Here is a 26,818-nt window from a genome sequence, read left to right on the forward strand (position 1 = left end):
ATGTGGCTATATCTCCAGTGGGTTTAAATCATCTTTCCCCATTGAAATCAATTCCATATGGCTAAATTGAGTGGAAATCCATCAACCTCAACAAAAAACTCACAGGTACAGATTGAAATCAATGGTGCTCCAGCTCCAGTTGGTGTAAGCTAGCATCACTACATTGCAATCAGTGGGGCCAGATCCCCACAGGTGAAAATCAGCATTAGCTCCATTGGTGCTAATTCGTGAGACCCCAAAGTAAATAGGTGGAGCGCTACTGAAGGCATTGGGTCAGAACCATAACTAGTCAAAATTGGTGTCTTTCCATTGAAGTCAATGGGGCTACACACATTGATACAAGAAGAGGAACTGGGCCTTATGACCATAGGATTTCCCAAGGCACATAAATGACTTAGGGGCAAAAGCCCCTTATTGGGGCAGGAGTCTGGCTTGTTATATCCAATTGGCAGATCATCTCCTTAACTTGTAACCTGGTGTAGATATGTAACCCACACACCGCCTGGGTGTGGTGCTCTGTCCCATCTGGTGGCACTGAGACCACTCAGAGAGAGTTTAATGAGTCTACCCTACATCCTTAGTCAAGAGCCATGTTGCTTTTAGCTCATGTGGTAGAGGCTCATGTACTAAGCTGCAGAGGTCCCAAATACAATCCCGACCGCCGAAGACTGGGGTCTGTCAGTGTTACAGATGCACATCAAATTATCCAGCCACAGGGGCCAGTGTGAATTGTGTGATGTTCATAGCTTCCCAACATTAGCCTTAATCCTAACCATACCCCTGCAGAGTTTGGGGAAGTTCTGGGGCAGACTCTTGTTCCATGACTGAACTAACCTGTAGAAGCTACCAGTTCCCCTCGGTCTCATAGAAACATGGGGATTGCCAGACAGGATCAGACACAAGGTCTATCTAGTCCAATAGCCTGTCTATGACAGTGGCTTATACCAGATGCTTCTAAGGAAAGCGGAAGAAGCTCATAGTAGGCAGATGTGGGATAATCTTCCCCCAACATTAGGTCATTGGAGAAGGAAAATAGTGGTATATTAGGTGATGGTCTGTTTCCATCTTGTCATTTGGTCAGAGGCTCATGCAGTGGTTATTCTGAGGTTGTTTAATCAGTTCTCCCTAAGAATCATCTGCATTGTCAGCTTTGTCCACAACCCTCCCTGACTTTGTATAGGTCCATGACTGAGTCTGCACTGGGATCAGAGTGAACCTCACATGATCTATGAGTTTGATGGAAATATTTTCCACATACCAGGCCCGGAGTTCTCTCTCTGATCCCGCATGATTGACATGTACTGTTCTCTGCAGTCCTGGCCTCCTTACAATTCTGTCACAGTAGTGCTAGAATTGAGATTGTGTGATCTTAGCACACCAGGAGTTGAGCACAGTCTAACAAAAGAGAATATAAAATAGATGGGCCTGTATATTTAACATCGTCCTCTATTGAGATGCACTTTCAGAACAGCTCAGGTATTTGTATGATTTCAGCATCCTTTTACCTGAGTTTCAATCTACAGAGGGCATCCAGACCAAAGCACTAATGGTAACTGCAATTCACCTTTAAATCAAGAATAAGAAGCCTGTGATTTACAAACAGAATCTCATGAGGTCTAGCCTTACTGAGTACAACAAACTGCAGACACCCTCTAAGTAGAATGCTGGAAGTGTGCTACTCCCATAATAACCCAGTGGTCAGTGGATTGAAACCAGGGTCAGCTAGCCCTGGCCTGTTTATTATTTACGGGTATAAAATGGCCATGACTAAAGTTAGTCTGGAAAGTGGAAAAAAGTTTCTAACCATCAGAGGAGGGAGGTTCAGGAACAGCCTCCCACTAGAATTAGTGGAGTTATACAACCTAACTCAATTTAAAGTGGAGCTGAATAAGTTTATGAATGGGATTATATCATGTTGCTGCCTGCAACAACAGTAGACTGGACTCAATGACCTCGGGAGGTCACTTCCTGTCCTATGTTGCTCTTGGGATTGCCAATATTAATGAGCCTGCATTATGAACAATCATTTTTGTGCAATTCAAAGAAATGGTGCAACCCGAGAAATCAGAATGGTGACCCAGAGAACTTGCCACCTCTCTCACAGCTGTTTATTGATTATTTTTTAAAATCAGTAACTACATTTATTGAGAAAATATCATCCCTGTATATCATCCTTCTAAAGGCGTCCTTCACTCTTTGTTTCTAAGGCTATAGATCAGGGGGTTCAGCATAGGGAACACAGAGATGACGTTGTCTTGGTCCAAGGTGAAGCCAGAACTTGGTCGTAAATACATAAAATCAGAGTATCGTAGAAGGTAGTGACAGCTGTCAGGTGAGAGGCACAGTTACAGAAGGGTTTGAGTGGATCTTCAGGATGGTGTATTAAGAAGACAGCCTGAAACATAAGGCCATAAGAAAAGGAGGACTTGTGGCACCTTAGAGACTAACCAATTTATTTGAGCATGAGCTTTTGTGAGCTACAGCTCACTTCATCGGATGCATGCTGTGGAAATCGCACAAGACATTTTATACACAGACACCATGAAACAATGCCTCCTCCCACCCCACTCTCCTGCTGGTAATAGCTTATCTAAAGTGATCATCAAGTTGGGCCATTTTCAGCACAAATCCAGGTTTTCTCACCCTCCGCCCTCCCACAAACAAACTCACTCTCTTGCAGGTAATAGCCCATCCAAAGTGACCACTGTCTTCACAATGCATATGATAATCAATGTGGGCCATTTCCTGCAGAAATCCAGGTTCTCTCACCCCCTCACCCCCCTTCAAAAACCACACACACAAACTCACTCTCCTGCTGGTAATAGCCTATCCAAAGTGACCACTCTCCCTACAACCTGCATGAAAATCAAAGTGGGCCATTTCCAGCACAAATCCAGGTTTTCTCACTCCCCCACCCCCATACTCACACAAACTCACTCTCCTGCTGGTAATAGCTCATCCGAAGTGACCACTCCCCCTACAATGTGCATGATAATCAAGGTGGGCCATTTCCAGCACAAATCCAGGTTTTCTCATCCCCCCCCCCCACACACACACAAACTCACTCTCCTGCTGGCAATAGCTCATCCAAACTGACCACTCTCCCCACACTGTGCATGGCAATCAAGGTGGGCCACTTCCAGCATAAATCCAAGTTTAACCAGAACGTCTGGGGGCGGGGGGAGGGAAAAAACAAGGGGAAATAGGCTACCTTGCATAATGACTTAGCCACTCCCAGTCTCTATTTAAGCCTAAATTAATAGTATCCAATTTGCAAATGAATTCCAATTCAGCAGTTTCTCGCTGGACTCTGGATTTGAAGTTTTTTTGTTGTAAGATAGCGACCTTCATGTCTCTGATTGCGTGACCAGAGAGATTGAAGTGTTCTCCGACTGGTTTATGAATGTTATAATTCTTGCCATCTGATTTGTGTCCATTTATTCTTTTACGTAGAGACTGTCCAGTTTGACCAATGTACATGGCAGAGGGGCATTGCCGGCACATGATGGCATATATCACATTGGTGGATGTGCAGGTGAACGAGCCTCTGATAGTGTGGCTGATGTTATTAGGCCCTGTGATGGTGTCCCCTGAATAGATATGTGGGCACAGTTGGCAACGGGCTTTGTTGCAAGGATAGGTTCCTGGGTTAGTGGTTCTGTTTTGTGGTATGTGGTTGTTGGTGAGTATTCGCTTCAGGTTGGGGGGTTGTCTGTAGGCAAGGACTGGCCTGTCTCCCAAGATTTGTGAGAGTGTTGGGTCATCCTTCAGGATAGGTTGTAGATCCTTAATAATGCGTTGGAGGGGTTTTAGTTGGGGGCTGAAGGTGACAGCTAGTGGCGTTCTGTTATTTTCTTTGTTAGGCCTGTCCTGTAGTAGGTGACTTCTGGGAACTCTTCTGGCTCTATCAATCTGTTTCTTCACTTCCGCAGGTGGGTACTGTAGTTGTAAGAATGCTTGATAGAGATCTTGTAGGTGTTTCTCTCTGTCTGAGGGATTGGAGCAAATGCGGTTGTATCGCAGAGCTTGGCTGTAGACGATGGATCGTGTGGTGTGGTCAGGGTGAAAGCTGGAGGCATGTAGGTAGGAATAGCGGTCAGTAGGTTTCCGGTATAGGGTGGTGTTTATGTGACCATTGTTTATTAGCACTGTAGTGTCCAAGAAGTGGATCTCTTGTGTGGACTGGACCAGGCTGAGGTTGATGGTGGGATGGAAATTGTTGAAATCATGGTGGAATTCCTCAAGGGCTTTTTTTCCATGGGTCCAGATGATGAAGATGTCATCAATATAGCGCAAGTAGAGTAGAGGCGTTAGGGGACGAGAGCTGAGGAAGCGTTGTTCTAAATCAGCCAACATTTTTATTCGCTTTAGGTTGGGGGGTTGTCTGTAGGCAAGGACTGGCCTGTCTCCCAAGATTTGTGAGAGTGTTGGGTCATCCTTCAGGATAGGTTGTAGATCCTTAATAATGCGTTGGAGGGGTTTTAGTTGGGGGCTGAAGGTGACAGCTAGTGGCGTTCTGTTATTTTCTTTGTTAGGCCTGTCCTGTAGTAGGTGACAGACAACCCCCCAACCTGAAGCTACTTCTTTCGGAGCATCCAGATGCCTACCCCTTCCACCTCAAAGGAGAAGAGATTTGACCAGGGGTCTCCCACCTCTCCTGTGGGCACTCTAGTTGCTGAAATATGGGATATTCTGGTGTGGTTCTCTCTCAATCTCTCCTGTTAGAGCTGTTCTATTTTGGAATCTGTGATTTATTATCCCCAGCCTCCAGGAGACATCAAAGACATTTTAATGATCTCTTCTGACATTCTATCAGGGGGTAGCCATGTTCGTCTGTATCCACAAAAACAACACGGTGTCCGGTGGCACCTTAAAGGCTAACAGATTTATTTGAGCATAAGCTTTTGTGGGTAAAGAACCCACTACTTCAGATGCATGGAGTGAAAATTACAGATGCAGGCATTGTTATCCTGACACATGAAGAGAAGGGAGTTCCCTCACAAGTGGAGAGCCAGTGTTGGCAGGGCCGATTCAATCAGGGTAGATGTGGTCCACTCCCAATAATTGAGGAGGAGGTGTCCGGTTTGGCCAATGTACATGGTAGAGGGGCATTGCTGGCACATGATGGGATATATCACATTAGTAGACCTGCAGGTGAATGAGCCCCTGATGGTGTGGCTGATGTGGTTGGGTCCTCTGAAGGCGTCACTGGAGTCGAATAGGGACTGGGAGTGGCTGGCTCACTACAAAAGCAGCTTTGCCGCTTCTGGAATTGACACCTCCTCATCAGTTATTGGGAGCCAAACCAGCCCATCACTTCCTCCACCAAATACAATGGAATTTACTGAGTGTACACCTACCCCATGACTGGTAAGAAATGTCATTATTATTATCTTTTGAGCATCTCTTTGTGAATGTGGCAGTGAAATTCCATAGAAACAGAATGACCATACTGGGTCAGACCAAAGGTCCATCTAGCCCAGTCTCCTGTCTTCTGACAGTGGCCAGTGCCAGGTGCCCCAGGGGGAATGAACAGAACAGGGAATCATCAAGTGATCCGTCCCCTGTCGCCCATTCCCAGCTTTTGGCAAACAGAGGCTAGGGACTCCATCCCTGCCCATCCTGGCTAATAGCCATTGATGGACCTATCCTCCATGAGTTTATCTAGTTCTTTTTTGAAGCCTGCCCTCAAAACACCTTCTGGCAAGGAGTTCCACAGGTTGACTTAGTATTTATCCCTAGGAGACGCATTTTCTCATTTCTAGGCTCTGTGAATCTGAGAGTCAAAAGTAACCATAGAATCAGTTACAGTCCACACCTCTTACAAATGTTAGTACCTCTGGGACGATTTGTAGGAGGGAGGAAAAATAATGCACATGGTGACAAAGAATGTCTGTAAAACATACACTGACTCCAATAGGACAGTGACACTTTAAGGCTACATAGACAGTGATACCAAACTTTTCCGCTGGGGCTGCCTCATATTAGGCACCTAAATTTCTATTTAGGCACCTATATAAAAGGGGCACTGAGCATCCCTTGTGCCCTTTGAGGTCGTTCGGATTAGGAAGAGAAAATCAATGACCATGAATAAACTCTATAGCATTGATTATTTGTGTACATTGAGAGGAGATTATTTGCCTCCCTTCTAAACTAAACACTCCCAATCTATATATCTCTTATTTTATAGAAGATTTGACCCACTGGATGGTTTCATGCATATTAACACAGAGTATACAATATTTCTGTAGCTGGAACGTATCCTATCTCTAATGGAAAGCATGTGGGTAATACAAAGAGAACATTCCCTAGGACTGTCCTTTGATGTATTATGTTTGTTCCTATGAAACAGTGTATAATCACAGGGATTATGAGGGATCTGTACTCAATCTTTATTGCCCCTTGATTAATTGTAATCCTTATTTTTATTTTTCACCACCAGAGGAGAGAGTTTCTGGAATAAATGGCAGAGAGAAACCACACCACGGTGACAGAGTTCATTTTCGTAGGATTCACAGATCATCCAGATGTACAGATCCCCCTCTTTATGTTGTTCCTAGTGATGTATGTGGTCAGCCTGATGGGGAATCTTGGGATGATAGCGTTAATCATGGTTGAAACCCGACTTCATACCCCCATGTACTTTTTCCTAAGCCAGATGTCCATTGTAGATATTGGGTATTCCACAGCCATAGCTCCCAGGCTGCTCATGACCTTTGTAGCAGAGACGAGAGCCATTCCTTTCATGGAGTGTGCAGCACAACTATTCTTCATCTGTTTCTTTGTGACCAGTGAATGTTGCCTCCTGGCTGTGATTGCGTATGACTAAATCACACCTTGGAATGGCGCATAGATATACCCAATACCCATTGGGGGGGGGATGATTTTTAGAACTTGCTACAGTCCTTATGTTAGCTATAACATATGGTCATCTACATGTATTATTGCCCTTTGGTACTCGTGACTCTCTAAAGTTGAGCAGATCTTTCCATTTAAAATCTAGCTTTCAGGAAGAAAAAAAGACATTCAATGACATGAATGTCTCTACAGGTACGTATTAGCCCTGCAACATCTTTCTGCTGGGGATTCCCAACGTTAGACACAGATCCTTTGTAGGACCTTTGCTTTGAGTTTCAGTGGTGCCAAGTGCCATCAACTCCCACTGACATTGATGGGAGCCAGAAGAGAAAACCAGTGTAAATGAAAACGTTCTACACCATTCATTATTGTCTATACATTTACAAGAGATGATTTACCTCCTTTCCAAACTAATCTGATTTAACAACAGAGAGGGCGGGCAGGAGAGACATGGATGGCAAAGCCCTGTGCCCTAAAGGATATTTCTGGCATGGGAACGATTCAGATTTGGACAGTCTCTCGTATTGTGGCGGAATCTCTGCACATATTTAATTGAATGTAAAACAATGCACAGTGTTTTGTGTTTCTGTAAGGAGACGGTGCACTAGCTCCAGGGGGAAGTGTGTGCATAACCCATAATACATTCCCCAAGACACACTATTTCACAGGAGCAGTCAGAGTTGTTACAAGGAATCTACACATGCTCCCTTTTTGGCTCCTGTTTACTTGCAAATTTAGATTTCCCACCCATGCCGCCTCATACCATGGTGACACAGTTGATTTTTCTGGGATTCATGGACCACCCAGAGCTGCAGGTCCCACTCTTCATGTTGTTCCTACTAAGCTATGTTATCACACTGGTAGGGAATCTTGGGATGACTGTTTTAAGCAGGATTGACTCCCATCTTCACACCCCTATGTGTTTCTTCCTCAGTAATCTGTCCATTGTAGATGTTGGTTATTCCTCTGTCATTGCGCCTAAGGTGCTCATGACTTCTGTAGCAGAGAGTAATAGAATCATTTCATTCACTGAGTGTGCCATGCAATTTTTCTTTGTCTGTGTCTTTGTGACCAATGAATGATGCCTCCTGGCCACCATGGCCTCTCACCGCTTCACAGTCATCTGTAACCCACTGCTGTAGAGGGTCATCATGTCCAGGAAACCCTGTGTGCTGATAGATGTTGTGTCTTTGTGAATTCAACGGCCCGGACAATTTGTATATTCAGCGTGTCTTTCTCTCACCCCAGGGTCAGCAATCATTTCTTCTCTGACATCCCTCCCCATCCTTAAGCTGTCCTGCTCTGACATACACAACGCAATGATGTTATTCATTTCACCTTGTCGACTATATTTGTCAAGATTACTATGCTAGTTGTTCTAGATAGTCTCTTATATGTACAGCCTCGTCGCCATCTGTGATCAGATGTTGGCTGCGTGTGTGTTCATTCAGTGTGCTGTCCCAGCTCTGTGGAGATAGCAGACCTCAATTAAACAGCCCAAGAAATCCACAGACTCAATTTTCAGTGAAGGCACCTGGCCAGGTTTACTGTCAATAGAGCAAAGTACTAGCCCCTGGATGGATAGTCAGACCTGTATGCTTGTGTCAATGGACGCAACTCAGTCAGTGGTGGGACTCTGCACTGCTCCCTAGGCTGGCCAAAGACACTCCCTCTGAGATACATCTTTATACACAAATACAAACAAGTGACGAAATGCCCCTGACGTATCAGAGTGACACCCTCTGACGTATTAGGGTGCCACCCATTGACGGATCCAAGGGCTGCCCATTACCTTGTACATGTTGGTTTGATTAAAACATCTCTATCCATCATGCTGTCATCCTGACCTTATCCTTAAGATGGGTCAGCGTTCTCCTGTTATCTCTGGGGAATGTGTTTGGTATCGAGGTGTTCTGGTACCGCCTTTCCGGAATGTGCTGGCGTATATATTCTTGTGCCTAGCACTAGTTAAGCACGTGTGATTCTGCAATATCAGCCCTGTTCTTGCCAGATTCTGTGAACGGGGCCTGCCTCTTGCTCACAGCTTGGCTTTGCTTTAGATCTGCAAAGTTTTGGTTACTTTAGCTCAGGCTTTAGGCCTCACACCAGGACTCTGAAACATGGCCTTATGTTTCAGGCTGTCTTCTTAATACACCATCCTGAAGATCCACTCAAACCCTTCTGTACCTGTGCCTCTCACCTGACAGCTGTCACTACCTTCTACGATACTCTGATTTTATGTATTTACGACCCAGTTCTGGCGACACCTTGGACCAAGACAACGTCATCTCTGTGTTCCCTATGCTGAACCCCCTGATCTATAGCCTTAGAAACAAGGAGTGAAGGACGCCTTTAGAAGGATGATATACAGGAAGATATTTTCTCAATAAATGTAGTTACTGATTTTAAAAAATAATCAATAAACAGCTGTGAGAGAGGAGGCAAGTCCTCTGGGTCACCATCCTGATTTCTCGGGTTGCACTATTTCTTTGAATTGCACAAAAATGGTTGTGCATAATGCAGGCTCGTTAATATTGGCAATCCCAAGAGCAACATAGGACAGGAAGTGACCCCCTGAGGTCATTGAGTCCAGTCTACTGCTGTTGCAGGCAGCAATATGATATAATCCCATTCATAAACTTATTCAGCTCCACTTTAAATCATTGTATAACTCCACTGATTCTAATGGGAGGCTGTTCCTGAATCTCCCTCCTCTGATGGTTAGAAACTTTCTTCCACTTTCCAGACTAACTTTAGTCATAGCCATTTTATACCCGTAAATAATAAACAGGCCAGGGCTAGCTGACCCTGGTTTCAAACCACTGACCACCGGGTTATTATGGGAGTAGCACACTTCCAGCATTCTACTTAGAGGGTGTCTGCAGTTTGTTGTACTCAGTAAGGCTAGACCTCATGAGAGTCTGTTTGTAAATCACAGGCCTCTTATTCTTGATTTAAAGGTGAATTGCAGTTACCATTAGTGCTTTGGTCTGGATGCCCTCTGTAGATTGAAACTCAGGTAAAAGGATGCTGAAATCATACAAATACCTGAGCTGTTCTGAAATTGCATCTCAATAGAGGACGATGTTAAATCTACAGGCCCATCTATTTTATATTCTCTTTTGTTAGACTGTGCTCAACTCCTGGTGTGCTAAGATCACACAATCTCAATTCCAGCACTACCGTGACAGAATTGTAAGGAGGCCAGGACTGCAGAGAACAGTACATGTCAATCATGCGGGATCAGAGAGAGAACTCCGGGCCTGGTATGTGGAAAATATTTCCATCAAACTCATAGATCATGTGAGGTTCACTCTGATCCCAGTGCAGACTCAGATATGGACCTATACAAAGTCAGGGAGGGTTGTGGACAAAGCTGACAATGCAGATGATTCTTAGGGAGAACTGATTAAACAACCTCAGAATAACCACTGCATGGGCCTCTGACCAAATGACAAGATGGAAACAGACCATCACCTAATATACCACTATTTTCCTTCTCCAATGACCTAATGTTGGGGGAAGATTATCCCACATCTGCCTACTATGAGCTTCTTCCGCTTTCCTTAGAAGCATCTGGTATAAGCCACTGTCATAGACAGGCTATTGGACTAGATAGACCTTGTGTCTGATCCTGTCTGGCAATCCCCATGTTTCTATGAGACCGAGGGGAACTGGTAGCTTCTACAGGTTAGTTCAGTCATGGAACAAGAGTCTGCCCCAGAACTTCCCCAAACTCTGCAGGGGTATGGTTAGGATTAAGGCTAATGTTGGGAAGCTATGAACATCACACAATTCACACTTGCCCCTGTGGCTGGATAATTTGATGTGCATCTGTAACACCGACAGACCCCAGTCTTCGGCGGTCGGGATTGTATTTGGGACCTCTGCAGCTTAGTACATGAGCCTCTACCACATGAGCTAAAAGCAACATGGCTCTTAACTAAGGATGTAGGGTAGACTCATTAAACTCTCTCTGAGTGGTCTCAGTGCCACCAGATGGGACAGAGCACCACACCCAGGCGGTGTGTGGGTTACATATCTACACCAGGTTACAAGTTAAGGAGATGATCTGCCAATTGGCTATAACAAGCCAGACTGCTGCCACAATAAGGGGCTTTTGCCCCTAAGTCATTTATGTGCCTTGGGAAATCCTATGGTCATAAGGGCCAGATCCTCTTCTTGTATCAATGTGTGTAGCCCCACTGACTTCAATGGAAAGACACCAATTTTGACTAGTTATGGTTCTGGCCCAATGCGTTCAGTAGCGCTCCACCTATTTACTTTGGGGTCTCACGAATTAGCACCAATGGAGCTAATGCTGATTTTCACCTGTGGGGATCTGACCCCATTGATTGCAATGTAGTGATGCTAGCTTACACCAACTGGAGCTGGAGCGCCATTGATTTCAATCTGTATCTGTGAGTTTTTTGTTGAGGTTGATGGATTTCCACTCAATTTAGCCCTATGGAATTGATTTCAATGGGGCAAAGATGATTTACACCGACTGGAGATATAGCCACATTAATTTAAGTGGCACTCCATCAAGTTACATTACATTAGTTGGGCTTTCTGCCCCTTTGGCATCAATGGGGTGATGCTGATTTACACTAGCTTAGAATCTGGCCAATTGTATTTCACTTCACCATCAGTTTCAATACTGATTTATATTAATGTTGCATTGACATAAAACACTCTGAGGATTGCACTGTTTCTTCCAGATTAAATAAGAGATTCTGCTTATTTCCTTAACATAGTTTCGTGGCTTTTTAATGACAGATTTTTATGCCCTTACCCACACTTTTTCAGCAGGTGGGAGTCCATGAGACCACTCTCACAGTAAGGGGCTATTCAGTTTAAGGAAATCAGAATCGAGCCTATAGTTTCGAGATGCTCTAACATGTTGTTATGTATGGGATAAAACCCCTTCTTGTCTGTCTTGTGCGCATTAAAATTTTTAGTTTATTTGGAACCTAAGCCGATCTTACTTTACTTGCACTGAGTAGAACTTGATCTCATTGGGGCTCCTGCTATGAGTAAGTGCTAGTCAATGTGAGCAAGGATCATAGACTCACGCCGCAGTGACCTGGTTGATTTGTCATGGCTTTGGACACAATGGGCCAAATATAGCCCTATATAGAATAAAAGAATGTTGCTAGAGATGAGGGGGAGGGATAGCTCAGTGGTTTGAGCATTGGCCTGCTAAACCCAGGGTTGTGAGTTCAATCTTTGAGGGGGCCATTTAGGGATCTGGGGCAAAAATTGGGGATTGGTCCTGCTTTGAGCAAGGGGGTTGGACTAGATACCTCCTGAGATCCCTTCCAACCCTGATATTCTGTGATTCTATGAATTTGGCCCGAAAGTGAAGATATTGAAAGAGGGAAAAAAGGGAAAGAGTAAATGCTATTGTCCAGCACTGGTTATGCCAGTAAGGTTCATATTGACATAATTCTCCAAAGTTTGGAGAACTTTGTAGACAGCATCCATTATTATGGATTATAATAAGCTGCTCATTAAAACATTGGTTTTTGAGCAATTCTGTCATTATCTAATTAGGCAAGAAAACCTATTGGGAATGGTTAGGAAAACAACATAAGACTCATGATACAGAAATAATGTCAATATTAACACTTGCTCTGCCAGAGTAATGAATAAGTAAACCTATTTGTAGTGTAACTGAAGTTAAGACAATTTGCCAAGACAATTTGTACAGTGGCACCTTCTCCCAGAGAACAGCTGTGTATAAAAAAAAGAGCTGCCCCTTCTCATTCAAATCGATCTGAAAAAACTATACCAGCCCCCTTGTCATTCATTAAGGACCAGAGCCATTGACCATTGGACTCAATGGAGTCTCTCCAGTGCATATTAGTTCAGCACCATAGATCTCAGTCCTGGACATTTTTATGGGAGTGCTTCAATTTACTTCTTTATCTTCTCTCCAACCTATGAAAGAGTTTCTCTGGTGATCATGAAATTATATCAAGGGTCTGCTTTGTTTGGCTTTCTTTGGACTTTGTAAACCCTGAGACAGATTCATCCCAGAAGTAACTCCATTGACTTGCGAGTATGATGTGGGGACAGATAAAGGATACATGTAGTCCAATCAATTTATAAAGATGTACGATTGTGATGTACTAGTACCCATTATGAAGTACTAGTGTGATGGGGCTATCAATATTCATAGCACTAGCAAGCTTGCTCACACACTGACATTTGAATATTCATATGCTCTGGTCAGTCCAGGGAAGTTTTCTCTGAATCATCAATCACTTAAATCCACTTCTTGTGCTCCTAGGAATACTACTTATGATTTTTCCATATATGTGCAAAATGGAATGAAGCTATAGTGCCATAACATAAAAAGACATCAAAGGCTAGAGACAGAGAGTTTGGCAATAACCTTGGAGGAAAGACCCCGAGAGCAGAGACTAAGGCCAGCAGTAAAATTGTCTTATACTGTTATGCTCCTTTTTGTTTGTTTTCTCTTGGAAATAGGGTGACCAGACAGCTGGTGTGAAAAGTCGGGGCAGGGTGAGGAGTAATAGGAGCTCTTAGAAGAAAAAGACCCAAGAATCAGGACTGTCCCTATAAAATCCAGACATCTGGTCACCCTACTTGGAAAATAAATAAAACCTGGCTGGAAGGGCCGGCGAGACTGATCTGTTGTGAGTGCAGCTGTGGAGCCTGGAGGAGGGAGAGATGGATGGCAGAGTTCTGCAGGACCACTCAGGCCACCAGGGGGTGCTTGGGAGGAGGTCATGAGCAGGGGAGGAGTGGGGTTTTGGAGGAGACTGCTCTACAACAGGGCCAAACGGGAACCCTGAATTTGTGCACCCAACAGCTTTCCTGCTGTTTCAAGTTCTAGACTCCAACCGGTCGGAAGGTGACTGTTCAGAACCATCCATAGGTCACATTTAATTGGGTTGCGAAGTTTCACAGACACAAGGTCATGTTCCCAGAGTTCAAATAAATTGGAAAACCAACATTGTACATTGCAAATGGCACCCTGGGCCGGCAAAGAGAATGGAACATGGCAGGTACCATTGTGGAAGCAGGGATGCTGCATGCCGGGGACCAAGTCATGCTCTCCACCACACTCTTACAGCCCCTTGGGAATCAGTGATGAGAATGATGGGGTCTAAGTTAGCTGTTACCACTCAAGGAAGTGATCTCGGAGTCATTGTGGACAGTTCTCTGAAAACATCCACTCAATGTGAAGCGGCAGTCAAAAAAGAGAACAGACTGGTGGGAATAAGTAAAAAAGGGATAGAAAATAGGACAGAAAATATCATCTTGCCTCTATATTAATCCATGGTATGCCCACATCTTGAATACTGTGTGCAGATGTGGTCGTCCCATCTCAAAAAAGATATATTGGAATTGGAAAAGATTCAGAAAAAGGCAACAAAAATGATTAGGGGTATGGAACGGCTTCCATGTGAGGAGAGATTAATAAGACTGGAGCTTTTCAGCTTGAAAAAGAGATGACTAAGGGGGGGATATGACTGAAGTCTATACAGTCATGACTGGTGTAGAGAAAGTAGTTAAGAAAGTGTTGTTTACTACTTCTGATAACACAAGAACTAGGGGTCACCAAATGAAATAAATAGGCAGCAGGTTTAACACAAATAAAAGGAAGTATTTCTTCACACAATGCACAGTGAACCTGTGGAACTCCTTGCCAGAAGATATTGTGAAAGCCAAGACTATTACAGGGTTCAAAAAAGAACTAGATACACTCATGGAGGATTGGTCCATCATTGCTCCAGATTAGCCAGGCTGGGCAGGGATGGTGTCCCTTGCCTCTGTTTTCCAGAAGCTGGGAATGAGCAACAAAGGATGGATCACTTGATCATTACCTTTTCTGTTCATTCCCTCTGGGCACCTGGCACTGGCTACTGTTGGAAGACAGGACACTGGGCTAGATGGACCTTTGCTCTGACCCAGTATGTCCATTTTTATGTAATGATCTTCAACCTACTCAGGGCTATTACACCAGCACAGTATAGCCACAAAATACTGCAGTCTGGCCATACCCTGTCACAACTGGGCCCTGCTTTTCTTCAAATGCTTTCACCTCTATCCACAGCTTTATTCCATGGCATGTCTCTCTTCCTTTTAATGGTCATTTCTGAATCAGCTAGTGGATCATTTTCAAAGCATCTGGCCTATGGAATCCTTCATGTCTCAATCCAGAGTTTAGGATATTTGCCACAGAGGAGGAAAGGAAGGGGCAGGACTTTGGGAATTCATATGAAACAAATTTCTTATTAATTCAACTCCCCTCCCTTCTATCTCCTTTTCATGCAAAAATGCCCTGCGCTATGAATGTCAGGTGTAGTATCTACTAGAAAGGACACACACACACCACACCAAAGGCGTTCCAATGGCTCGGTTATAGGAATGTTCTTATTGATAATGTTAACCATTTTCCACATCTGTTTGAGCCACATCACTGGACTCTTATTGAGGGGTGACATCTTATTCCTGCAGTAGTGAATGGGACAGCTCCTGTGGATCAGCATTCCCCAACATAAGTAAGGTATTTGCGATGTATCTAAAGGACATATATTGCTCCAGCTACTGCAACAATTGAGTATCTCACAACCTTCTCATGACTGTGTCCTCAGAACACCTCTGTGAAATAAGGAAGTGCTATTAACCCCATTTTACAGAATTTCAAAGGAGGGGCTAAGTGACTTGTCCAAGGTCACACAGCAAATCTGTGGCAGAGATAGGAATTTAACTCGTCTTCTAAATTACAGGCGAGCACCCAGACTGCCGGCCCTTCCTTCCTGTTTGGCCTTTTGCTCTCAGTATTGATCAAAGTATTCGTTCACCTGCTGCAACACTAGATATGCTCTTGGGTATAACCATAATGACGATAATCAAATATATTGGGAATCTGTAAATACCAGCATCTGAAGACATACCTTGAACGTCAGTTGCAATGGGCATTGTTAGCAGAGAAGTACAGTTTTGTGTCTGTAGAATTAAACTTTATGATCCTTAACCCTTTTGCTGCTGTTCTTTGGGAACTCTCTTTTCTTGCAGCTAGTGAGACTGAGAGAGCCTTGCATTGTATTGGAGCATCTTGGCAAGACCCCCAGGTCCTGGCTCAGGATGGGAGGAGATATAGGTAGAGATGACTCTTCCCAACAAGGAAGAGTTAAGTAGTGCATCAAATTCTATGCCTTGATCTGAAGTCAATGGAAAGCTGTCATTGAGTTCAGCACCTTTGGCTCAGGCGCTTATGCCATCGTTAAGCCAGTGAAATCTATAAAGTTATTCCAGATTTATACGTGTCTTGTTAAGCCCAGGCTTTCGCTCAGTGTCTCCACTTCCACACTGCTATGGGATGTGCGAATAGCTGCTGAAAGAAATGTCATATTCTGAACAGAGATAACAGGGTTATTGTTCTGTATCGTTATAGGTCAGAGATCAAGATGTGTTGGGAAGACATAAAGAGACTCAGATTCCTAGATTTGTTTAAAGTGACTTAAACATGCTGAAAGGAACAATACCTTCATCTAGTTGAACTTCCTTCATAACACAGGCGCAAGTCCCTCACCCCTTAATTTATCCATCGAGCCCCTGAATTCTCTTTGAGCTATAGTATATGATTTAGAAAGATATTTCGCCTTGATTTCAAGACATTACATGATGGAACATCCACCGCAGTAATAAGTAATTTGTTCAAATAATTAATTACCCTCAGGAAGAAAAGGTGCACCTCATATCTTGACTGAGTTTATTTAGCTTCCAGCCACTGAATTTTATGCCTCTGTCTGCAGAATTGAAGATCCTTACCCGATTGGAAATCTTTGTCTCACACAGGCACATATTTAGCATGCTTAAGGCACTTCTTGATCCTTCCCTTGGATAAACTAACTAATAAAAATAAGATATATCAGTAGAACTCCTTATTTTCAGGGCCAGATCCTCATTTGCTGTCATTTGTGTAGCTCCTTTGACTTCAAGTGACTTCAATGAAAGTATACAACAACCTAGGGTCTGGAACTCAGTTCCTAAAACACAAGCCAATATTTGAGGTGTATAAGAAGAATTTCAACTGTCAGCAGTAGAGCTGTGCAGATGACACTGATTGCCAGGGGATGTTGTGAAGGCCAAAAGTATAACTGGGTTTTAAAAAGAATTAGATAAGTTCTTGGAGGATCAGTCCATCAAAAGCTATTAGCCAGGATGGTCAGGGATGCAATCCCATGCTATGGATGTCCCTAAACTTCTGACTGACAGAAGCTGGGAGTGGATGACAGGGGATGGATCACTGGATAATTGCCCTGTTCTGTTCATTCTCTCTGAAACATCTGGCATTGGCCATTGTGGAAGACAGGTCACTTGGCTAGATGGACCATTGGTCTGACGCCGTATGACTAGTCTTATGGTTCTATGTGATGGGCTGGGTGATGCTTTCTGTTAAGATGGCTGGTGCTGGTAGCGGGTGTGGCTCTGTTCTTTGCCCCCTTCCTCTGCCTGCACAGTTCTCGGATTCCGCTGCTTCTGTAGGCCATGCAGGAGGCTCCCCAGCCTTTAAACTTGCTCTGTCCCCTGCCCTGGGTCTGAGCTGTGTTTTGGACTCAGATAAAACCAAACGGTGTATGGGTGAGGGCAGAAAGGGGGTGGCAGCAGCCAGAGGCAGAAGGGAACAAAAAACATGAAAAAGAGGGGAAATGTTTGACTGGGTGTCATGGGTCTGAAAGGCAGCGGGCCTAGGGGTTAGACTGGGATTCCACAGATTAGTTCAATCTCTCCATTTCCTGAGGGGAGCTCTGCTGCGTCATACGTATGAAATCAAAGGATCTTAGCAGGAGCCTGGCAGGTGGTTGAAATTTGCCCGTAGTTCAATGTTCTCACTTTTACAGTCGTGACTGGAGGTGCAAACTGAGACCAGAGCCCCATTGTGCTGGACACACACCCACACCACAGTGACTCACTAGCTCTCTGAGGACATGTCTACACTGCAGTGTAAGCCCTGGGCTAGTAGAGCTCACATTTGCAGAGCCTGAGTTTGTTAACCTCGGGTTTGAGAATCTATACTCATTTGTAACCCCAGGTTAGGGATTGTTGTATCCTGGGTCCCAAACTGGGGCTCCAGAATCTACACGGATCCCCATTTCAACCACCCATATCCCAGAGTTCCTAGCACGCTTCCAAAATGTGACCACTCTAGCTTTTTGTTCGTGGTGCAGTGTGGGAACACTTTATTGTCCAGAGGACAAAGAAACTCAGCCTTTGGGATATTTTTGGCTGACTCCCAGAGCAGGAGTCCAGAGGGGCTGCATCTACACTGCACAGCAATAAAAAACATAAACCCTGGGTCTTAGCTTGACTCAGGCTCAGACCTTCTATCACTGTGGGTCGTCGGACCCGGTCTTTGAGCCCTTGCTTAGTACAATTTATGTGAAGATGGAGGGGGGTTTGAGTTGACTTGAGCAGGAGTTCAAACCCTGGGCTTATGTTGCAGTGTGGACGTACCCTGAGGTGACTGGTGCTTCAGGTATTCACTGTTGTAATTCGCCGTGTCGAAAAGTTTCAGAAATGGCTAGTGATTTTGGTGCCCAACTTCAGTCCCCTCAATCCCTCATTTCCAGAAATAAAAGATCCATCACTCCAGCTGAAATCAAGGGGAGCTGCATGTACTCAGCACTTAGGAAAATAGGGCCCAAGGTCTTTTACATTGAGTCCCAATAACCGTGGCATTCACCAACAATGACTATCCTTGAAAATGTGTCTGTATATGTTTGTGAGTTTAGGAGTTGCAATTAAAGACCAGGTAATTTAGGTGACCAAAGAGTTATGTGCGTGTGTGTGGGGTGGGGGCGGGGGAGATTTTTGGTGTGAGTACTGACAAAATATTATATCTGAGTGAGCATTCATGACATTCTCCCTTTCAACAGACACAGTTTTCAACATAATTACACGCACAAAAGTGTCTCCAGAAAAACAGATGAGCTGGGCTGTGGATCTGATTGAAGCAAAATCACAAAATGTATTTGAACAAATATCTGTCAATGTTTTTGGAGTATCAAACCAGTCCTTGTTATTGCTCATGACTCAATGGTTGCAGTGTGAACTTTTCCCTTTTATTCAGTAATTCTAAGCAATATTTGAATCACACTCTTACATCTTACACTGAAAAATCAAAGTATTTTACTATCTGTACAGGGGAGCCAAATCATCATTTTATAACTGACATGGCCTTTTTATGCACATAAGGTGTCTACTCAGAAAAGCATGTCTGTCTGAGGCCGCACTTAAATACATGTTTAACTTTAAACATATGGTTATGTCCCACTGAAGTCAAAGGGAGACATACTTAAACATGTGCTTATGGACTTTCTGAATCAGACCACATGGCCTAGTTTACACTAAGGGAACAGGTCAATCGAAGCTACATAATTTGAGTTGTGTTAGTAGTGTCACTCAAATAGACGTAGCTTAGATCTACTTACTGCTGGGTCCACACTTCGCTGAGTCTACAGGAGAAACTCTCCTGTTGACTCCCCTTACTCATCTCATTCTGGTGGAGTACCAGAATCAATGGCAGAACAATCGGGGTCGATCCAGTGAGTCTTCACTAGACCTGCTAACTTGTCCCCCAGTGAATCGATCACCGCAGCATTGATCCACCCCATAGTGGAGCCAAGCCCTATGTGTGCAGAGCAGCCGTTGAAGGATTTGGTTGTCCTATTAAGACACCCTTTGGGGGAAAATGGGCCCTCAATTTTGTCTCTATTGCTCTCCTCAGGGCATCCATCACATCCTTGTTCCTCAAGCTGTAGACGAGGGGGTTCAGCATGGGGATCACCACCGTGTAGAACACGGAGGCCATTTTGTCTGTGTGCAGTGCGTAGCTGGCGCTGGGTCGGAAGTACATGAAGAGAATTGTCCCGTGGAAGATGGAGACAGCCGTCAGGTGGGAGGTGCAGGTGGAGAAGGCTTTGCACCTGCCGTCGATGGAGCGGATCTGCAGCACAGTTGCAATAATTAAGATGTATGAGATGAGGATGGTCCCAATACTGATCACCTCTATCAGACTGCCAAAGAGGAAGACAAGTAGCTCGTTGACATAGGTGCCAGAAGTGGAGAGCTTTAGAAGGGGGTTCATATCACAGAAAAAATGATTCAGGATATTGGAGTGGCAGTAGGATAATCTTAGCAAACCGCTTGTGTGTATCACAGAGTTCAGGAAGGCCCATAGATATGATCCAGCCGCCAGCCGTAGGCAGTGCTTTGGTGACATGATGACTGTGTACAGCAGCGGGTTACAGATGGCTACATAACGGTCGTACGCCATTGCTGCCAGCAGAAGGCACTCAGAGATGGCAAGCAATATGAAGCTAAAATATTGGATCATGCAAGCTGTGTAGGAAATAGCTTTCCTCTCGGCTAAGAAGCTCATCAGCATCTTGGGAGTGATGACTGTGGAGTAACAGACATCCACGAGGGACAAATTCTTGAGGAAGAAGTACATGGGGGTGTGAAGTCGGGGATCGATCCTGATTAAAACCATCATTCCCAGATTCCACACCAGGGTGATACCGTAGATCACTAGGAACACTGTGAAGAGGGGGACCTGCAGCTCCAGACGGTCTGTCAGTCCTGTGAGAATGAACTCGGTCACTGTCGTACAATTTCCTCCAGCCATTCATTCAGCCTGGGGCGCTCGCTGCGGGATCAACCATAAAGGAAGGCATTAGTTCTTATGAAAATGGTGTATGCTAATATAAAGAACTGTGGTCATATGCACAGAGACCCTTTGAGTTGTGGAATGGAACCTGTAACAACTGATGGGAAAACCCAGAACTCCTTCACTTCTTCTAAGGGAGAAAAAAAATCCTTTATCTCTAGGAAAGTGCATTATCCTGCTATTTAGTCTGATTTACATTTTGACCCTGATTCAGCTGATATTTTAATTTCACTGATCAGTGTAGACTTAGGATCCGTGGATCTCCATTATACCTGGGAACAATAACATGGGAAGGAGGAAGACACAGTTTGCATCACACTCTCCGGATATTGGGTGACAGTTTCAAGCACCGAAATTTGCCTTCGTGTTTTTAAATCATTGGCGACCAGGCAGTACACAGGATGCACATACATTCATTAAGGAAATAGTTCAAAAATGGAACTTCCAAATTTATCCCTTCTGGACACTACTGCCATACTGACTAAATCCTGAAGCTTCTTGTTCTTTGGCTGCTGAAAAATTACCACTCATACACTTCTAAAGATCAGACTAAAAGTGTGTAGCCAGGGATGAATATTTGTGAGAAAATTAACAACAGTGAACATATTTTCAGAACATTTATAATGATAAGAAAAAAATATTGTCTGAATAGATTTACCTTTTAACCTAACTATATAGAGATAAGAATAATAATATTCTATTATGATTATTGAGTTGGGATCAAACTGCCTGTAAAGCTGTTTCATCCTATGGCAATATCCTCAATGCACCTCTTTCCTCAGCCCGTGTCACAATAGTGATTGCCAAATCATATAATCGTTAATTGTATTTAGCTCATGTCGCACATTCCAGTTTGTGAAATTATGAGAATGTCGTGGGTCTCATTCCTAACACCCCTGGCAAGTTAAAAGGTAGAGAACATCGAGTGTGATCAGCAGGTATGTATGTGTGGTATGTTTATTGTGGCCAAAGATGAAGAAAAAGTGCGTGTGTGTGTGTGTGTGTGTGTGTGTGTGTACGTACATATTCATACACATGCCGTACATACACACACGTGTCATTTATTTCTTTACCCACTCTTTGGTTTTGGCCAAATAGCATGTCAGTGTGTCGGCATTCAGACAAATACTACAAATAAAATGATTATTCAACTTCAAAGGCAGCTTGGTTAATGTGCAGTTCTACAGACGGTACCAAGGAAGAAGGATTTGACGTCTTTCATCAAATGCGTCCAAGCAAAGAACAATAGGTCATTTAAGCCTTAATCTTTGGATTGGAGGTAGCATGCTCAGTACCTTGCTGGTTTGATCTTGTATTATGGGTGAGCAGAGAAGTTGGGAAATATCTGTGGATCCTAGGAGTGCTGTTAAGCAGAATTACAAAGAAACTGGAGGGATTTGACAGCTTTATATAGCATAGTGTATGGATCCGGATGCTTAAGGGATACTAACATTATGCTTCAGGGCTTAAATGAATCTTTAGCTATTAGAGTTCAGGGCGAGATGCGGGGAAGAGCTGATTATTCCACATCTGACTATTGAAGGTCATTAAACCTTCTTTGGAAACATCTGGTACTAGCCACTATCAGAGACAAGACACTAGACGGAGTTCAGGTCTGATCCAATCTGGCAATTACTGTGTGTTTATTCAGTGTTTCATAAAAAGACCGGTGAAGCCAAATGCCCCTGCAGACCAAATTCCTTCTCAAGAGAGACTCTGAACCAGAGATCAGAGAGCTTAATAGAAATTTCCTATAATGTTACTATTTCCTACCCCCACTTTTAAAGGAAGAGCAGGACTGATGCTAAAAGAGCTCTCCTGCCTGTTCACAGTGCTCAGATCTATCTATCTATCTGCAAGCAAAAAGTTCTCTCCAAAGAGGCTGTCGAATTCCCCTTTATATAATTCAAGGAAAGATGGAGTTAAAAACATCAGCGAAAAGAGGAATGTGAACACATTCTACATAATGCTCAGTAGAGCAACTCAGCTGGCCATATCACTGAAAGGCCATTCAATTCACGGAAATGATTTATTTCCATTGGACTCAGCTCACCACAACCAAACCTCCACACAGCAGTCAGAGAAAGAGCTGAGCCTTACACTGTGCCTTGAAAATGCAGAGTTTTGACCTGTGTACCCAGGGAAATGACCTCCAGGTTTAGAAGAGCCCCCAGTGAGAATGCTCGACCATCACTCCCCACATATTTAATCTTGGCCACACTGAAGTCTATGGCAAAATTCCCATTAGTTTCAATGACCCAGGATTTCTTCTTAGGTGTAATATCCCCTGCAATTTAGTGGACAGCTGCATTGGGCAATATCTGTGCTTGGGCTGAGTTTCTCATGACAGAGAACATGTCAATAATCCACTCAGAAAGTCACCCAAGGTATGGACTACGAGAGAGAAGTCATGTGAAAGACTCAGAACAATCTCCTTTCTGCTCCCACATCTTCTGATGTCCTCACCAGAGAGCAGTGCCCCTTCAGAACTATAATTTTATCCTGAAAGAAAAATATGGCTGCATTTCAGATTCAAATAATCAACAAGTTGACTTCTGCACATTTCTGTCTTGGGCAAGGTGACTTGAAGAGAGTTATTTCCTGATATAAAAACAAAAGGAGATTTCAGTTCTATTGTAATGGTAATAATGTTCACTCCTACCTTCTGAGAGATGTTGTCTTTCTTGATTTCAAAGTATAGGATGCAAGTGTGTTTATATTTGGCATAGCATTGTTTTGAGGGAGAATCCCTGTAGCACTTTTTAGCTCTGATCATCAAGACAAGCATGGGCAGATTCATTAAAATATACCATATTTCTCTTGGGGACAGGGGATAATCACATGTAGATGTATTATCTTTAAAAGTTTTGCAAAGGTTTCTGCCACTGAGGAGATATGGGCTCTGTGGCTGATGTAGAACCCATCCCCTGGCTCCCTGACCCAGCGCCTGTCATACAAGGCAGGTTGGAGCAATCTAGGGGAAGGTCAAGGTATGGCCAGCCTGCACGATTATGTGGTTACACTGTGCTGGTGTATTGGTCCTGAGTAGATTTAACATAATTCTCATCATTGATTCCCAAGGGGCTGTAACAGTGTGGCGGAGAGCATGACTTGTTCCCCGGTATGCAGCAAGCCTGCTCCAGCAATGGTACCTGCCATGTTCCATCCTGTTTGCCGGCCCAGGGTGCTACATGCAATGTATGATGCTGGTTTTCCAATTTATTTGAACTCTGGGAGCATGATCTTGTGCCTGTGAAACTTTGCAGCCTAATTAAATGTGACTTATGGATGGTTCTGAACAACCGCCTTCCCACCAGGTTGGAGTTTAGAACTTGAAACCTCAGGAAAGCTGGTGGGTGCACAAATTCAGGGTTCCCGTTTGGCCCTGTTGTAGAGCAGTCTCCTCCCAAACCCCACTCCTCCCCTGCTCATGACCTTCTCCCAAACATCCCCTGGTGGCCTGAGTCTATCTGTACGACCCTACCATCCATCTCTCCCTCCTCCAGTCTCCACAGCTGCACTCACAACAGATCAGTCTCACTGGCCCTTCCAGCCAGGTTTTATTTATTTTCCAAGAGACAACGAACCAAAAGGAGAATAACAGCATATGGCAATTTTGCTGCTGGCCTTAACCTTGAAGGAAAGACCCCGAGAGCAGAGACTATTGCCAGACTCTGTCTCTAACCTTCCTTGCTGCTCCTTCCTTTCTCTGCAGCTCCTGCAATTCTCTCAGCCACTTCCTCTTCTGCTCCCAGATGATCAGTAAGAGAATCAGCTGATCCGTGTTCAGGTGGGCCTTCTTAGCAGCTAGGGTTGGCTGAGCTAAGGCCTCCAGTCCTTAAAATGCCAAGCCACCTCATTACAGGGCTATTTACAGGGACAGGCAATAATCAACAGTCTAGTCCTTTTGTACATCACCTCCCTCCCTTTCTGCTTTACTAGTACAGCTAGCACCAATACCATGGGTGTTTCTTTCTCTCATTCCATTCTTCGTGTGTTTCCATATTGTTCCCTCTGCATGGAACATCCTCACCACACAACTTCCCCAATGCACCACCCTTTCTTTAATAATAAATAATAATAATTAAGTATAAATGACTTCAAAAGAAAGAGAGAAAAAGATATTCCCAGTCCTTACACATCCTGGTTTCTTTGTATGTGTCCGTCTTCCTTAGATCATAAGGTCTTTGTATTAGGGAGTGTCTATACTTTTTCTGTCTTGTAAAGTACACACTATTGACACTGAAGAGACAAATAACAGATATGTCACAAACAAAAAAATACCCTTTGTCATAAAGGTTGGTCTCATCAGTGTTGTAAGCCATAAAAAATAGAAAATACACAAAGGATTAAAAGGTTTCAAAGTCAAGCACTTTCAAGTTAGGAAACACCAGAATGAGCATTGCCCACTCAACATTAACTCTGCAATAAATGAGGCAGGGATCCTACAGACAACAGACTCCTTCAATACACAGCCCCAGAGCAGAAAATCTTGTGCACTGAATAAGGCAGGGGTCCTGATGCGAAAAAATAACATGGGATCATGTAACTAAAATCTGCATCATCACGCAAAGGCACAAGACGACTGAATTAAGGGTGCCAGGGCAACACTTATTTGGACATTTGCTAACCTGAGAATGCTAAAAGTTGTAACCTTTTAATCCTTTTTAAAACCTTGACTTTGTATCTCCTAATTATTTGACGGCTTAATTTGTTATTGAAAGCTAAACTAAGAAACATTAAATGAAGGGTTTTTGGTTTGTTAATTTCCTTAGTTTTTTTTAATAGAAAGAAAAACTATTATATAAGTGCTGTTTAAACAATGAACCTCTTAATCATCTGTTGTTTTCAGTATATATTTTATTGCCATTCTTATCTTTGTGAAGGTCCCTTTTCACCACTCAGTGCTGTGTTGAACACAGTATTGACAGTAATTAAATTAAATTGTATTAAAACAAAACTCATTTTATGCAACTTGAGTTTCAGTGAGAGTTCTAAGCTCCAATCCTCAATCTGTAAGAAGCAGATAAACAATATCCAAGAAAAAGAGCTGGATTTTTGCATATCACTTTCACCTATCCCTTACTAAGGAAAGTAGCAAACAATTGCCCTTTGAGAAGAAACAGTGTACCGTACCACAGTACAAACCCAAATGAGTCCAGCAGGTGGCTGTCCTGCTTATCCAAATCTGGTCCTGTTTCATTACGAACTTCCTTTCTGTGACGATGTTCTGGTAATAAGGGGGCAAGCAGTTGTCAAAGGTAGCTGTTGCCATGGCAGCCAGGGGGCTAGTCATTCTCCCCAGGTATGACAAGGAGCTGGAGGCAGGGAGTGCTGAGTGGTGGATTATATCTGATGTCACAATGCTACTGCCCAGGCAGCACCAGTGGGCAGCAAATGTGCAGTGTGTGTGGGGGGGGGTGGGGGTGGGGAATAGGCTTTCCCAGTGCTCCTGTTTCCCCAAATTTCCTAAAGAAACCAACAATATAACACCGAATGCACACTAGTGATTTTTCCAAACACATATTAATTAGTAGCTGAAATTTGATTCAAATTCCCCATGGCATGTTTAGAACTCAGTGTTCCAAAACAAGGAGAGACCTTGTAAAACAGAAAATTTGGAGGCTCTGGTGTTTTTGTGGTTGTGTTAAAATTGAATACTGCAACTTTAAATTTTGGGCACGGTTCCTGGACCTACTTGCATGCTAGACAGCTCAGTGGGGGCTTAGCAGCAGTCAGTCAGCAGGTACCCAGTGAATTGTGCCTCTCTGTTACAGGCAGTAGCTTACATTCTCTCCCTCTGATTTTGGGGCTCTTGTGTGTTATTGTTCTTGCTGGAAGTTTGCAATGTCTTTCAAACTTCTCTGCTTGTGTGCCACAAAACCTAAAAGACAAAATCTCATTAAAAATGAAATAAAATTCTGCAGCCAAAAGTCCTAACTTTGCCCATACTAATTTCCCCCTACTCTTACTCACACCTTCTTATCAACTGTTTGAAATGGGCCTCCCTCATTACCACGACAAAAGTGATTTTTCCTTCCTTGGTATCCTATTCTTAATTCAATTGTCTCATTAGACTGACCTCCCACTTGGTAAGGAAATGCCCGTCCTTTCATGTGCTCTGTATTTATACCTGCTACTGTATTTTCTACTCCATGCATGTGATGAAGTGGGTTCTAGTCCACGAAAGCTTATGCCCAAATCAATTTGTTAGTCTCTAAGGTGCCACAAGGACTCCTCTTTGTTTTT

At 43.7% G+C, this 26,818-nt stretch overlaps 1 protein-coding gene and 1 pseudogene across 1 annotated transcript; one reads left to right on the forward strand and one right to left on the reverse strand.

Moving 5' to 3' along the window:
* The first annotated feature begins 6,447 nt into the window (after positions 1-6,447).
* LOC119565066 lies at positions 6,448-9,248 on the forward strand (annotated as a pseudogene).
* A 2,018-nt stretch (positions 9,249-11,266) lies between these two features.
* On the reverse strand, positions 11,267-20,527 carry LOC122463998 (olfactory receptor-like protein COR4). Its single transcript, XM_043537693.1, has 2 exons — positions 19,616-20,527; positions 11,267-11,296 (listed from the first exon to the last, which is right to left on the reverse strand). Exons 1-2 carry the CDS (start codon positions 20,525-20,527, stop codon positions 11,267-11,269), a joined length of 942 nt encoding a protein of 313 aa, XP_043393628.1.
* Positions 20,528-26,818: the final 6,291 nt, after the last annotated feature.

The sequence above is a fragment of the Chelonia mydas genome, unplaced genomic scaffold (assembly GCF_015237465.2).
Source record: "Chelonia mydas isolate rCheMyd1 unplaced genomic scaffold, rCheMyd1.pri.v2 scaffold_98_arrow_ctg1, whole genome shotgun sequence".
Classification (NCBI taxonomy): domain Eukaryota; kingdom Metazoa; phylum Chordata; order Testudines; family Cheloniidae; genus Chelonia; species Chelonia mydas.